The following is a 15,152-nucleotide window of genomic DNA, read 5'->3' as shown; positions in this document are numbered from 1 at the left end:
GATTCCTGATCGGGTAATCTTTGCTCATCGCCCAGTGCTTCATTGGCCTCATCATGGTTTTCATCTCCAACACCATCAGATTGGCCAGTTTCCGGCGCTGGCGCGATATGGCTGCAATTGGAGAGTTCAGAACCGGTTGGCAAAGACTCAATCTCGGGCACTTCTTGGGCGATATAGGCGTGCAACCAGCGAATCCTATCCTGGAGTGGGGAAGTAATGTCGACGGATAGCGAGCAATCCGTGCCTGCCCTTGCGCACAACTCGCACTGCGGTCGCGTTCTGCTACACCTTTTCTTCAGCTGCCGGCATCGCATGCATGAGGGCACCGTCTCCCTAGCCGGCTGTGTGCTGCTGACTGTTGACCCAAGCTTGCCCACTCGGAATCGGTGCATCGACATGTCGGCGATGATGGTAGTTGGATGCACTGCGCAGCTGCACTCAAAGGTGGGGATGGCGACATTGCGCGACCCCATCGCGATTGTCGGGCCCCACTTTCCTATCGCAGATGGCCACGATGACGCCATATCTCGCAGAGTCGGGGCATCGCCGACAGGAATTTCCTCATTCGACAAGCGTACCTCACTATATCAGTGCCGGAAACACTGTCTTTCTGCCGCTGGTTGCAAGTCTCACTGACAAAAATGAAGCCGGACATCAATATTGCCATAGGTATTTTCAGCATCCTTTTCTCGACCAAGTTACTGAGACTATATACAGACCGCGGTGGTACATTCTGCGATGTCATTGCCTCGAGCGATGGCCGAGATAGCTTGATATTCAAGCTGCTTTCGGTGGATCCGCAGAACTATCGCGACGCTCCCACTGAAGCCGTTCGCCGAGTCTTGGAAACCTTTGAGGGCCGCTCCATCCCACGTGGAGAACTCTTGGATGGCTCTCGCATAGGTACTCTTTTAGGCCCTCGCCATTCGAAACTGCCGTGCTAACAATCCAGCTTCTTGTCGCATTGGCACCACCGTTGCAACCAATGCTCTTCTGGAACAAAAAGGCGAGAGGTTCGCTCTGGCGACCACGAAAGGTTGGAACTGTGTCCCCTTCATACGCTTTTGCTGACTGATGGAAGGTTTCCGCGATATTTGCGTAATCGGTGATCAGACCCGTCCGAAGCTTTTCGCGTTGAATGTCAAGAAAGCAGAAGCTCTGCATCATGACGTCGTTGAGATAGACGAGAGAGTGACCGTTGAGGATTATGATCTGAATCCACTCCCCATGGATAAAGATGTCGAGCTCGTCGACCCGGACTTGGTTCGTACTGAGAGTGGCGAGATAGTCCGCATCCTCAAGCGCATCGATGAGGAACTGGTCCGGACGCAGCTCCGCGCCTTGAGAGAAAAGGGCTACACGTCGCTTGCCATTTCTCTCATGCACTCCTACCTCTTTCCCCATCACGAGAAGATTGTCGCTGCGTTGGCGCGGGAAGAAGGTTTCAGATACGTCACCACTTCGTTCGAAACTTACCCCACCATCAAATATCTACACAGGAGTACTTCGGTATGCTCAGAGGCATACCTTTACCCAATCGTCCGCAGTTACGTACAGGGCTTCCAGGCCGGGTTCAAGGTTCCCCCTCTGCGCGTAGATTTCATGTGCTCCGACGGAGGCTTGAAGCAAGCAGAAAAATACAAAGGCAACGAGGCTCTCCTCAGTGGCCCGGCTGGTGGCGTTGTCGGCGCAGCTCATACCTGCTTTGATTTTACCGAGGGGACTCCGGTGATTGGCTTCGACATGGTAATTGCGTCCAACCTCCATTCTATTACTGAACTAATGTGAGCCAGGGTGGCACCAGCACGGACGTTTCTCGCTACGACGGCAAGTACGACCACGTCTCTGAGGCCAGTATAGCAGGGAGAGTTATCAGAGCCCCGATGTTGAACATCGCAACCGTAGCTGCCGGGGGTGGCTCCATTCTCCATGCTCGTAATGGCTTGCTGGCTGTAGGACCAGAGGCAAGCTTCACGCCCCTTTCTTTAATTCAGTACTGACAATCTCTAGAGTGCTGGTGCCGACCCAGGGCCAGCTTGTTACAGAAAGGGAGGCCCGTTAACCGTCACCGACGCAAACTTGTTTCTGGGCCGTCTTGTTCCCTCCTCCTTTCCTGCCATATTTGGAAAAGGAGCCGACCAACCTTTGGATGCTGATATTGTGAAGGAAAAGTTTCAAGACCTCACCGTGTCCCTCAATAAGCAGTCTTCGAAGCAATATACTGCCGAAGAGGTTGCACTGGGCTTTCTTCGAGTTGCTAATACAACCATGAGCCGGCCGATCCGAAATATTACTGGTAAGCCGGATAGTTTCTTCCCTTAGGACGCGCTATTCACAGCTAGGTGCTAACATCTTTAAGAGGCCCGTGGATTCGCACCTGATCGACACAATCTCTGCAGCTTCGGTGGAGCTGGTGGCCGTAAGTTTGCTTCGTAACTTCGTGTATTGAAGAGCTACCAACGGAACAGAGCATGCATGTGCAATCGCGGAGAACCTGGGAATCAAGCAAGTCCTCATTCACAAGCACTCATCGTTGCTTTCTGCTTATGGAATCGCGCATGCTCAACTACAGTACGAGATTGTCGAGCCTTTCGTTGGCAGCTTCAAAGAATCGCTTCACATTCCTATTGACGCTAAGTTTGAAGCGCTAAAGGTAAAAGTCCGAGAAGAGCTGCTATCGCAGGGAGCTTTGGAATCCTCAATCACGTTTGAGAAATCTTTGAGCATGCGGTATTTCGGCACGGATACCAACATCTCGATTCCCGAACCAGATGATGCAAACTATGTCAAGGCTTTCGAAGCTGCCCACCTTAGAGAATTTGCCTTTCAGCTATCACGCGAAATCGTTGTCGAGGCGATTACGGTGCGAGGGATTGGCAGCTCGGGAGATGCATCACGCCGGGAGACCCCTTTCACCGAACTCGATCATGTGAAGCGAAATGGAGTCCAACTCAGGACGGCAAGCAGGCAAAAAGTGTTTACCGACGGATCTTGGATCAACGCCCCCATTCATAGGTTGACTCATGATCTTCATGGCGGCATAGCTGAGGTACATATACCGGCAGCTAAACAGGGACAAGCAATGCTGATGTACACTACAGGGCCCAGCACTCGTGATTGACGATACTCAGACGATCTTTGTGGAATCGAAATATCGCGCTTATTTTCTATCGAACTACGTCGTTCTCGAGAAGGAGGATTTCGATCTGGAGGCAAACATTTTATCCTTGGATCACGTTGATCCCATTCATCTATCGGTGTTCTCTCATCGCTTCATGTCGATAGCCGAGCAAATGGGCAACACACTGCAGAGAACTTCCATCTCTACCAGTATCAGGGAACGACTGGACTTCTCCTGTGCCATCTTTTCTCCTGAAGGCGACCTTGTTGCAAATGCACCACACATACCTATCCACCTGGGTAGCATGCAGTTTGCCATCAAGTACCAGCACCGTTTGTGGCATGGCAAGCTGGAACCCGGCGACGTACTTTTGACGAACCACCCCGAAGCCGGGGGCACGCATCTCCCGGATCTTACGGTTGTCACACCTGTCTTCACCAACGACGGTCAGCTCGCATTCTATGTTGCTTCTCGCGGCCACCATACCGACATCGGGGGCAAAGGCATTACTTCGATGATGCCGGATTCGAGAGAGCTCTGGGAAGAGGGGCTCAACGTCAAGTCCATGAAAATTGTGAGTGGCGGCGAGTTCCTCGAAAACGACGTCCGCAGTGCCTTTGAGCGCGCCGGTTCCTTTCCTGGATGCAGTCCCACCCGGCGAATACAAGACAACATATCAGATCTAAAGGCCATGATATCATCGAACCAGCGGGGAATCGTTCTCCTGCGGAAACTCTGCGACGAGTTCACGCTCCCGGTAGTCCACACGTACATGGCCGGCATCCAGGCCAACGCCGAGGCAGCCGTGCGAGCCTTCCTGATCCAGGTCGCACGAGAGCACCCGGACGGACTGAAGGCTGTAGACTGGTTTGACGACGGCACCCCCGTCGCGGTGACCATCACGATCGACGAGCAGACGGGCGACGCCGTCTACGACTTCGCCGGCACAGGGCCGCAGGTCTGGGGCAACTACAACTGCCCCGTATCCATCACCCACTCGGCCGTCATCTACACGCTCCGGTGCCTGATCGACCTGGACATCCCGCTAAACGAAGGCTGCCTGAAGCCCGTCGACATCCGGATCCCCAAGGGCTCGATCCTGCGCCCAGGCCCCAACGCCGCCATCTGCGGCAGCACGCCCGCCAGCCAGCGCATCATCGACGTCATCCTGCGCGCGTACGGCCGCGTCGCGGCGTTCCAGGGCTGCGCCAACAGCTTCGGGTGGGGCATGGGCGGCCGCAACCCGGACGGCAGCATCGCGCCCGGTTGGAATTACGGCGAGAGTCTGGGAGGCGGCACCGGGGCGGGGCCCACGTGGCACGGCGAGCACGTCGCGCAGTGCCATTCTACGAACACCAAGAACACTGATCCTGAGGTCATCGAGAAGCGCACGCCCGTCGTCGTGCGGCGATACGCCATCAATCACGGCACGGGGGGACGTGGACGCTTCAACGGGGGCGATGGCTGTGTGAGGGAGATTGAAGCGAGGACGACGCTCAAGTTCAGTATCTTGAGCGACCGACGTGTTTACAGGCCGTATGGTCTCGATGGCGGTGAGCCTGGGAGTGTTGGTAGGAATTTTGCGTTCAAGTGGAATGAGGACCACACGGCACTGGACAAAATCAATGTCGGCGGGAAAGCAGCCTTGATCTTGAACGCTGGGGAGATCATGCAGATCAAAACGCCTGGCGGAGGTGGATGGGGTACATGAAGCGAATGGTGTTGTATTACAAAGAATAAAACATTACTCGGACAACTTATCATACAGTTTCCCACGCCATTACTTGGCACCAAAAGCCCGCAAGGATACCATCGTCTCATCCTTGTTTACAGAAAGGCTCTCCGCAACCTGCAGCATGGACTCTCCGGCAGAGGTTCGGCGGTTTGGGTCAGCGCCCGCACAGATCAGGTACTCAACCATCTTGTAGTCGCCTCTGCGAACTGCGTTCCACAAAGGCGTGCCACTAAACGGAGGCTCGAGAGTGTCAGTATCCGGGTGAGCGCCCTTTTCGATGAGCCGAGTGACGGCTTCAAACTTTCCGTTGCTTGCTGCACGCGGGAGCAGCTGAAGCTCCTTCTCCCAAGAAAATGGCTCGGCGCCGTATCTGGATCCAGAAATTAGCTGAGATATCTGAGACGCTAGAGAGTTCTTACTTTTCGAGCAGCGGCACGAGATCGGGCCAAGAAGATGTAATGGCGTACTCCATGGGAAGGCCTTGGGACTCCTTGTTCGGATCGGCTCCATATTGAAGCAAGAGCTCTGTCATGGAATGGGCGGCTGCACGGCGCTCCACTAGCAGCGCAAGAGACAGGGGAGTACCACCGTGGGAACCGCATTGGTTTACATGGACGATTTCAGGCCAGCGTTCGAGAAAGAAACGCACAGTCTCGATAGATCCGTGGAGAATGGCGTCACCAATGGCGTCGAGGAGGTGAGATTTCGGGTAGGGATAATGCTCAAACATGTATTCGAGAATTGCCACGTGCCCCTCACGGGATGTATTGACAGGCAGAAGGGTACCCATAGGGGCTCCACGGGCAGCGTTCATGTACAGAAACTCGACGGATTTGTGGTCATGCGGATCCATGTCAGACCAGGACTGCGTTTCGCGGAGCTGAGCGGCAAGTTTGTCTTTATCCTTGATGAGGTCGGGTCCGGCGAGCATTTCTTTCACACGCTCGAAGTCGCCCTCTCCAGCGGCCTTGAATGCCTCTTTTTGGATCTCGGTGAAAACGATCATGGTGAAGATGGGGGATGACCGGAAGATCGGAGATGATTCCGTGGAGAAAATATCCAGATGCTGGTAAGTTGGCGAGTAATCGGAGTTTAGAGATAAACGATAAGGTGGAGAGGACCTAGGCGAGGGCGGCCTACTGTATGCTGGGGTGATGCCTATAAGCAAAAGGGGGTCATGCCACACGCATCAGCCCACGCCGCGGTAGGCTTAGTAAGCGCGCACTGGCGTTCTGAAGCTTCCCGAAGAAATGCCGTCATTGCCCAAGGCCGTCTTGGCCTTATAATCCTGTGCTATACGTAGCGGACGCTGGAAAACGGAAAGCAATATATAATAGAATCTCATTCGATATAGAAATGCGTATACCACGGTTGATAGCAGCGAAACAAACCTTTACATCTCTGTAAGCTGCAGCAACTGACCTGACCATGCAAGTCGAGGATCCTCCACGTGACTTTCATGTGACTTTGCTTCACACGCTAAATTGTCCGGTCCTTGGCAACGGTTTTGGGGGTCATAGATGTTGGTCAACAATCAGGGGTCGATCAATCTTTGCCGCCAGATTGATCTTCTCGTTTGTTCTTGACTTTTACCAATGGACCTCATTATGGAAGCTGGTATTCACACTCGGGGATACCCGATAAGCCTTTCCTATCCGGGTAAAGCTTGCGAGTGAGAGGTATATGCGGCCTTGATCCTTCTCTTGGTACTCTATAAATACCATCAACACCGTCAGCACTCACCTCCAACACCTTTGCATCATGTCTTCTCCAAAGACCGTTCTCATCACCGGCTGTAGCGACGGCGGCATTGGCCCCGCACTAGCCAAAGAGTTCCAGTCGCGCGGCTGCCACGTCTTCGCGACGGCGCGCAACCCCGCGAAGATGGAGTCGCTGCGGGACGTGCCCAACGTAACGCTTCTGCCGCTGGACGTCAGCTCGCCGGAGTCGATCAGCGCGGCAGTCGCGGCTATTTCGGCGCAGACGGGCGGCACGCTCGATTACCTTATCAACAATGCGGGCGCGCTGTACGTCACGCCCGTGCTCGACTTCGACATGCAGAAAGCCAAGGCCCTATTCGACGTCAACGTCTGGGGCGTCGCCGCCGTCACCCAGGCTTTCTCGCCGCTCCTCATCTCCACGAAGGGGTGCGTGGTTAATATTTCGTCGCTCGCCTCGATAATGTACGCGCCATACTACGGTAAGTGTGAACCATCAACGAATCGAAGCCGCATGGTCGACAATCCCCTCGTGTCTGACCGTCATTACTACCAGGTATCTATGCCGCCTCCAAGGCCGCCCTGAACTCGATAAGCGAGACGCTGCGCCTCGAGCTGCAGCCATTCGATGTCAGGGTCGTGACGGTCATTTCCGGCGCGGTCGAGAGCAAGGTCTTTCAGAACGGACCCCCACTCCAACTGCCCGAGAACTCATTCTACACCCCTGCCCAGAAGGAGATCGCCGAGCGCGCCGCTGGCAAGGACACCGAAAAGGTGACCCCGGTCAAGGTCGGCGACTACGCCCGCACCCTCGTCGGCGACATCCTCGGCGGTGCGCACGGCAAGGTCTACCGCGGAAGGTCGGCGACGCTTGTGAGCTTTCTGAGTGGGTGGATGCCGACGTTTCTCTTTGTGAGTTGCCCCGTTCCTTTACCTCCTTCCGCTGTTGGTGTTGATTGTCTATTGCAGGATTGGATTTCGAAGCTTGACACAGGCCTTGAAAAGATTGAGAAGCCGAAGCAACAGTAGAGTCTGACAGTACGGGTATTCGGTGAACATCGGCGTTGTATTACCTACTAGATGATATCATTTTCGCTTTAGATCAGCGGTCATACGCACGCGCAGACCCTGTGAGTTGTGGCCACGAATGATTTGTTTTATTCCTTTTCATTGCAAACAGTGTTTGATTCTCTACTATTGGTGAGAGCCTCAATAGATGATATGGCAGTAGACTACTTTTCCATTCCCCTGCGACGTATGTGCTTTGCATTCTTGACAGTGTGGTTCACTTTCTGGAATCCCCACGTAGTCGTTCGGTTGGCAGCGAATGCCATTTACCTGCTCCCCTACAGCGAAATTACGCGTGTAGCTTGCCAAATCGACCCTACGTAGCGAAGTTTATGAAGCATGTCGGTTACATACGCAGTTATGATCCCCATTCCTGAGAACAGGTTTCTGAGAGAGCAAAGAGCTCCAGGCTACGTCCGTAAGATAAAGTGCGAATTGATTTGGGAAGATGAGTAATCTAACAAACTATGAGGTGGTTGGAGATTGCTACATGGAAAAACTGTGTTTGGGAAATCGGCTGTCTAGGGTATGTACAGGGCTGAGAGGTTTATCGTGCAATAATGAAGAGTGAGAAAGGTTTCGAATCAGATACGCGGTAGGAAATGAGTGGAAACCACACCAGCAGCTCAAACGCTAAGTATCGACCTCCCGCTGTCCCAAGTAATTCTCTTCCGCACCGCAACCCTGAACCTTCTTCCTCCAGATTTCTGCAATTGCGAACCACCATAACTCAACACAGCCGTAGGCGCGAAAACGATCGCCTCACCCGTCTGTAGTTCCGAGATCTCTTGGAACAGGGCTTTGACGTCTTCAGCATCCGTAGCTATATGCCTCTTCAATACTTCGAGCCAGGCAGGACTGCTGAAGCGGTGGACAATGATCATGGAGCAGAGGTCAATCAATTGCGGCGAGACATAGGGCTCTTGAGTCGCAACCACGACTCGGAGGCCGAAATGTCTCTGCTGACGGATCATCGATAGAAGCTGGGAAGTCAGCTCCTTCGCTCCAGCTGTATTGTGCATGTACTGTGTAAAACTAGTCAGCCTTTGAAGAAGGGGTGTGACCATACGTAGGAAAGGTACCTTATGCGCTTCGTCGAGAACCACAAGCTTGCCTCGAGACTCCGTCGACTGCATGAATGTATTCATACCGATATTGAAGAGGAGGCACGCTGTGTTCTCATCCACAAATGGGCAGGAGAGGTCGATGATGGTGATTTGGCCGGGAACAAATCCGGTTTTAGCTGATTTTCCCGAGAGATCGATGAACTACTCAAGCAGTTCGAGGCGCTGGCTGAGGTACTGCCATTGGAGGTTGCTGAACTCTGTCCCCCCAAGGCGCTTGCGAAAAGTCTCGTAGCAAAACGGTCCAGAAGTTTTCGAACTCATTTGCCGCAGAATGTTCGTAATTTGATTGACGTAGAGCGGTGGAGAATCTGTATTCGACACCCCTATGAGCGCGAGCATCATACTTGCTGTCAGCTCTGCCGGCTGTATCAAAAAAGGCAGCACAGTCACACCAGGGATGGCTGTGTACTGGACTTTCATGCTCGGGTAGTTGGACGGGGAGACAAGGACTGTTACAGAAGGCCTGCTGATGTCGCCAGATAGTTCTTTGTTAAGGTTCGATAGGAACGCAAAATCACAAGGCCGAAAGCTCTGTGATGTGGTGTACTCTCCATAGTGCAGAATGAGAGTCGAGGCAGGAGACTGAAGAACACCTAACCTCTCGGCCTTGATCATGCAATTCTCTGTTGCAGTCAGAATCATTTAAGAGAGACTTCGTTGAGGATTGAACCCACCAGTAATACAAGAAGTGGTGTGAGATTTTCCACTCCCTTGGAGACCGCATACAAACGCAGAGAACGGAATGTTCGTATTCAGAAAGACCCTTCTGTCGATCATTGGTCCATCCGTGCCTGGCTCAGGAACGCGACTCCCAAACAGTGCGAACTGAGAAGTGTTGCCCGCTTGATCCTGTTGATATGCATCGGCAGAAAACAATACCGCACTGTCGAGTCTAGTAGACGGAACAGAATTGGATGATGCTTCATTTCTGCTGCTAAAGAGCAATGACTCTTGGATGGAAAGAGGAGGGATGCTCAGGGGAACACGCATCGTTGTCACCTCGGGTAAGGCGCTTGTCAGTGATTTGCAGAAATCTGTTACGTATTGTCAACAAAGACCTATTTGCGAGTACAAGTGTTCCTCTACCCTCAAACTTTGTGCCCTTCATCTGAGTCAGGGCAGTCTTTGCTGGTTGCTCCAACGGAGCTCCGGAACTTTTATTCGATCCTTCTTCGAGCGTAGAGGATCCCTGCGAGTGTGGTTTAGCTAGTGCTTGAGAGGATGATGTTGCCGTCGAGGGATTTGGCCTTGTCGCTTGCGGTTGCTGAACTAATGGATACCACCATTCAGCCCTGGTCATCATTAGCCATTGATAAAATGAGGAAGCAAATAGGCATAATCACAGATTTACTAGCTGTCTAATTCTGTTACCATCATTTGGCCTCTCTGAAATGAGTTGTCGCTTGAAGTCCCTTTTAGTTATCGATACGGAGGTCCTCCGTGCTTCAGCAATCTTTCCTTCAACCCATTGGTCGATTTCCATGATGAAGTTAGTGGTTTTTGACGTAGTTGACAGCACAAGTCTGATGGTCTCAAGAGCTTGCGGCTCTGTCAAGAATGCACTCCTACACCATTTATAGCAGTTCTTCGTTTGATCAGAACGCGAAGCGACAAGGCATTCCAATGTTTTGGAGCTTCAAGCCTAATTCTTTGTCAAGGGTAGCATGCGTAAGACGAACAAAGCCCTCTTACCTTTACAAAGCTGGTCAAATACCAAACATGTTTGCAGTCAACATTTATCTACTTGATATCAGTTGATGGCGCACCTCGTGGACGTTTTTCTTTTTTCAAAAACAAAACAAAATGAGAAGTGTGACAGTTTTTCTGCTTCTCTTTAAGTCAATGAATAGTATACTTTTGCGCTTGTAGTAGATATATCAAGAATTTGTTTGCGCGACATGGAAAAACTTCCTTTGAAAAGAATTTCTAAGAAACGGTGATATGGTTCAAGCATTATACTTCCTAAGCTATCGTATTTTAAGTATAAAAGAAATAAAACAAACAGTGTGGAAATACAATAGCATGAAGAGTAAGTTCGAGAAGTAGCGCAGGGGTCAGGGCTTGAGATTACAAACAGTATATGGAGGCGACGCCGGCTTTACCGATTCAAGGAACTAAGATCGTCTAGCAGATTTGTAATGGGCGTTCAATTCTTCAGCAAGCTACTCTGTCTAACGCCCATCATGATTTTTCTGCCAGATCTCCTCAATCAATGCATCTGGCAACATGGCCTGTCCTCCTTCCCGCTCGTACATGTCCAACTTCCACGACTGTCCTGAGCGGAACACCAACGCGAACCTTCTATTGCCCAAACGCCTGCTGTGCAAATCCGCTTTCTGAAAAATGCACTCCAACAATCCAGAAAACTCTGATATGCTATCCTGATTCTCCTGTACCCATTGTGACACCAGAGCGCTTGCATCCTCCTCGATGATACTGTCTTTCTTGAAAAGACCCAGATCGTGCCTACCGAAGACAAGATCGCTCATTCCTGATAGCCATAGTTGCGGTAGGACACGAAAGTAGGGCGTGCGAGAGTCACTCGCGCGTGACTTGATCTCCGAAATATGCTGACGAGACAGCTTTGCTCCATGTTGCACAACATGGAGGTCTTTGTCACCGTCGGAGCCCTCTCCTCCTCTCTTTGGCGAAACACATTCTGGCTCTTCGGTGGTTGCGTGTATCGTGGCGCCGCAGCTGCATCCTCGGATGAATTCCAGTCTGCACGCATCTGCTTCGTGCTGTACACAGAGCCTACAATTCCCCAGATCATAACTGACAACGCGATGATAGCTCGTGGCATCTTTCAAGAAGCAGCTATGGTTACGGATACACTCACGCTCAAAACCGCGACCAAAGCCTGAAAATAGAGAATCTGAACGGATGCCGTCGACAATGTAGCTGTAACGGCTCATGAAGAGAGTCGATCCGATAAGCTCAAGATCAATCCTCAATCCATCTGGGATGTGAGTCCCCTTGGTGCAGAAATCAAAAAGTGTTCGAATATTTCCTAACCCGGTGACGATATCAGTTGCCTTGATATTGAAGACTGGATCCATGATTTGAAGAGAGCGGATGAGCGGCTCAAAGCTGTATCGATAGGGTTCCGGCTTGTCTTCTTCTCTACAACCAGAGGTCTTTGCATCTTGTTTGAGATCCAGGTCGTGGTCTGGAAGCGAAAGAATCGGCGGTAGCCCTACGCGTTGATTAGCACATTTCTCCAACTTTGTATGCCTTGAATTACGGGGAACAGCAATGGTTGGACGCTTTGACGACATCCAGTTGTAGCTACATAGCTCTTTGAAACTACGAATTTCAATCTTGAAATTTTCGTTTCCTTCTAGAGGTTCTCCGCGTAGAGGGCGGTGGAAAGTCTCGACCATCTCCTTCACGCCTCGGAACAACAGGGAGTGTCTAGCGGCCTGAGCATCGGCATCGGCGAATGTGTGGTCATGGCGAAATCGACAAACGCTACCGTACCGACATGTTCCACTTGTTGTCCAAGACCTACAAGGGGTGATCCGCCCTTTTTGTAGGACTGCAAAGTCATCTGGGTCGTGGGAAAAAGAGCAGTTTTGGCCAGCACGTCACTGGCCATTACTGAAAAAGTGATTGCAAGGCCTTCCCATTGTATGTGCTATTGTGAAAAAGACGAAGGTATTGTCGTTAGCGCTATCGCGACCATCTGGGTGGTATTTAAATACTTTCAAAGTTTCGTGCTTCCTGGTTACAAACAGTATGGTGAATCAAAAAAGGGTTGTGAGTATTTTTCTGGAGCAGGCTAAGAGAAAATGTCCGAAATTGATTATCTATTTTTGGATATTTGCTAGAAATGCACGCCTACCCTTTACACTGCAATTATTAGCAATGTTGTAAAAACAACACGGTACTTCATTGTGTCGTGATATGTCTCTTTTTGCCCCACATTCCGTTTTCCTGTCGAAATCCACTCAACAGTCTACCTAAAAATATGGTAATAAACAAATTGAATTTTCAGTCAAGCACTGAAGCACCAAAAGACGAAATATGTAGGACTACGAAAACCATAAACCAATGATAGCTGAGTATCAATCAGATTCAAACGATTCAGAGCTTGTGACCATCCTGTTGTATATGGAGAGCCGTTACTGAGCAAAAGGGACAATGTTTCCACCCACCGCCGATCAGATGTTCCAACGCGTTGCCGCACTGCGCGGCTGTAATTTGTGGTGAAGTTTCTTCCTGAGCCAATGGTTCGTCGAAAATTGAATCAAGCTCGACCGGTGCCGCTGAATCCATCTCTAATACGGGAGGAGCAGGAGACATCCCAGACGGAGAAGAGTACTCCTTAGGTGGAGAATGATACGCATCAGGTGGAGCAAGGTATTCGTCAGGTACAGCAGGTTCATCGGGTGCAGGAGGGATCTCGTCAGGTTGAGCCTCTTCCCTGTCAGGATATCCAGAGTAGCTGGCCGGCTCATCTGGGTATGCCACCTCTTCAATACAACTCCTTTCACTCGTCGGTGGGTCTTCGGCTGCACAGTCGCTCCAGTGGGACTCTTCTGGCTGAGCATCACCACTCTCCTTGGGAAACACGCCATTCACCACTTCCTCAGCCGATTCAGTGCAGGGTTCATCATGCACAATTTCCTCTGCCTCCTCTCCGGGCACGTCGTATGCAGCGTCCACTCTTTCATTATCCCTCTCATCATGATACGAGTTGACTTCATCCGGATCATGACAAGAACCCGCGTCCGAGACAACACACGCCTCGTCAGCCAATGGACCATCGACCTGATCACAACTCGCGACTGACTCTCGCCAACCGTTTTCCTCTCCCTCTATAGATTTTTTCAGCTGCTCCCAACGATTCACCTCTTGTTTGAGTTCGGCAAAAATATTCACGATGGTCGCTACCAGCGCCCCCGCGAAGCGCGAATCGAACTCATCGCAAGAAACACAGCTCAAATCCTCCTCCAAAATGATCTTCTCCAGGTGCTCGCGCACCCAGCCGTCCCCCGCCAGCAGGTCCATGCACGCGTTCTCGACGTTCCGCAGCGCCCTGCCCGGCGGTACCGCCGCGCGCTGCCTCTCTGCCTCTTCTTTCGCCAGGTCCGCTAATCCCGGAAGATTGTACGCCGTCGCCGCGACGTAGGCGAGCAGGGCGCGATCGTGCTCCTTTGCTGCACCGTCGGCAGCGGAGATGTCGTCTGCAAGGCGCAATGTTTGGTATGTGCCAGTGTGGATGTAGTGCGCAAGGGTGTATGCAGCGTCCTTATCAACGAGATCAAGCTTGGCGATTGTGTCGCCGTCACGATCGGCGCATTTGGCTTCGATAGAGGGGGGGAGGAGGGCGCGGGGAACCTTCACGGCGGCGGTGGAAATGATACCGCAGATGAGAGCGGCGGTGGGGCCAGAGTAGGGACTGCGATGTCAGTTGATTGCTGTTTTGGGCCCGGCAGAGGCGGCTTACCAGTGTATAGGTTTGTTGTTTTCGGCTGAGCTGGGTGTCGCTTCATCGGTTTGGGGTGACAGCTCAGGAACCTCCTCCGGAGGTGAACATGGCTGCTCTTCGTAGATGGTATTACCGTTGGTTACGAGCGGTTCCTGGTCCTCGGCTGGGCATGCCGCGGAAATTGAAGTTCTAACCAGGGATTTTCTGCCTTTCTTTTTCGCCATGTGAGTCAAAACTTCAGAGGGTATGAATAGAGATGTTTGAGGTATTTTTCGAATGCGATGACTAGTTCTTCATTGAATTCAGGTGTTGGAGCTGGCTACTTTTGTGTGAGCTTTTAACTTTCGTACGATTTCACCACAGTCGCGAACTATTGGCCGACCAGCCCACTGATTTCATGCCACATTTTAGAGCTGCGTAGATTGCAGAGATTTCAATCGCATTGGCACCCTAAATTCTTGATTGGCGAATGATTAGACGGCGCGTGTACAGTCCTTGGCATCTGCACGGCATCTGCAGGTAGAGACAGAAGTTGCACGGCTTAGGGCGGGGTAAATGACCCTTTTCGGTAAATAATGCAAGGTCACTCCGGTTCACCGTCGCTTCCCGTAGTGCCTCGCACCATGTTGCTGATAGCGTAAGTCGTAGTCGCATTGATCGACTGATGATGTGCAGATACCTAACAAATCCCGTGCCTCGCTAAAGCCGTGCATCAAGGCAGTTCCGCGGGATGGTGAGATTACTGGTCCTGATTCTAGCATTTGGCTAGTGGAAAACTATAAGTGATCTGTCTAGTGCGCTTCCGATTCATCCTGCTTGCTTGGCTAGCTGGTGCGCGTCAAGTCGACCTGATAGGCAGCGCACAGATATTTCCTCTATCCCCCGGAGATAGATGTTTCCTACGGGAATGATACCCGATATACTGTTTTTGAAATTTATTTAGATGCTT

At 51.6% G+C, this 15,152-nt stretch overlaps 4 protein-coding genes across 4 annotated transcripts; 2 read left to right on the top strand and 2 right to left on the bottom strand.

Annotated features, from left to right (window-relative positions):
• Window positions 1-641: 641 nt before the first annotated feature.
• Window positions 642-4,832, top strand: LTHEOB_10938 (uncharacterized protein; the record flags this gene model as incomplete). The annotated part of the gene is made up of 10 exons (XM_035507638.1): window positions 642-669; window positions 718-903; window positions 953-1,036; window positions 1,082-1,509; window positions 1,567-1,746; window positions 1,794-1,952; window positions 2,011-2,296; window positions 2,343-2,419; window positions 2,573-3,049; window positions 3,102-4,832. 10 exons carry the CDS (start codon window positions 642-644, stop codon window positions 4,830-4,832), a joined length of 3,636 nt encoding a protein of 1,211 aa, XP_035366869.1.
• Window positions 4,833-4,901: 69 nt separating this feature from the next.
• LTHEOB_10937 (Ankyrin repeat protein) lies at window positions 4,902-5,862 on the bottom strand (the record flags this gene model as incomplete). Its single annotated transcript, XM_035507637.1, has 2 exons — window positions 4,902-5,226; window positions 5,276-5,862. 2 exons carry the CDS (start codon window positions 5,860-5,862, stop codon window positions 4,902-4,904), a joined length of 912 nt encoding a protein of 303 aa, XP_035366868.1.
• A 755-nt stretch (window positions 5,863-6,617) lies between these two features.
• LTHEOB_10936 (Short-chain dehydrogenase/reductase SDR) lies at window positions 6,618-7,603 on the top strand (the record flags this gene model as incomplete). Its single annotated transcript, XM_035507636.1, has 3 exons — window positions 6,618-7,056; window positions 7,131-7,486; window positions 7,544-7,603. The coding sequence occupies 3 exons, from the start codon at window positions 6,618-6,620 to the stop codon at window positions 7,601-7,603; spliced, it is 855 nt and encodes a 284-aa protein (XP_035366867.1).
• Window positions 7,604-11,254: 3,651 nt separating this feature from the next.
• LTHEOB_10935 (Swi snf family DNA-dependent ATPase ris1) lies at window positions 11,255-14,427 on the bottom strand (the record flags this gene model as incomplete). Its single annotated transcript, XM_035507635.1, has 5 exons — window positions 11,255-11,544; window positions 11,609-11,965; window positions 12,927-13,542; window positions 13,624-14,173; window positions 14,222-14,427. 5 exons carry the CDS (start codon window positions 14,425-14,427, stop codon window positions 11,255-11,257), a joined length of 2,019 nt encoding a protein of 672 aa, XP_035366866.1.
• Window positions 14,428-15,152: the final 725 nt, after the last annotated feature.

This window comes from Lasiodiplodia theobromae (genome assembly GCF_012971845.1).
Source record: "Lasiodiplodia theobromae strain AM2As chromosome Unknown scaffold_43, whole genome shotgun sequence".
NCBI classification, from domain to species: Eukaryota; Fungi; Ascomycota; class Dothideomycetes; order Botryosphaeriales; family Botryosphaeriaceae; genus Lasiodiplodia; species Lasiodiplodia theobromae.
Note: the sequence above shows the minus strand (reverse complement) of the source record. Positions and strands in the feature narration are given on the sequence as shown.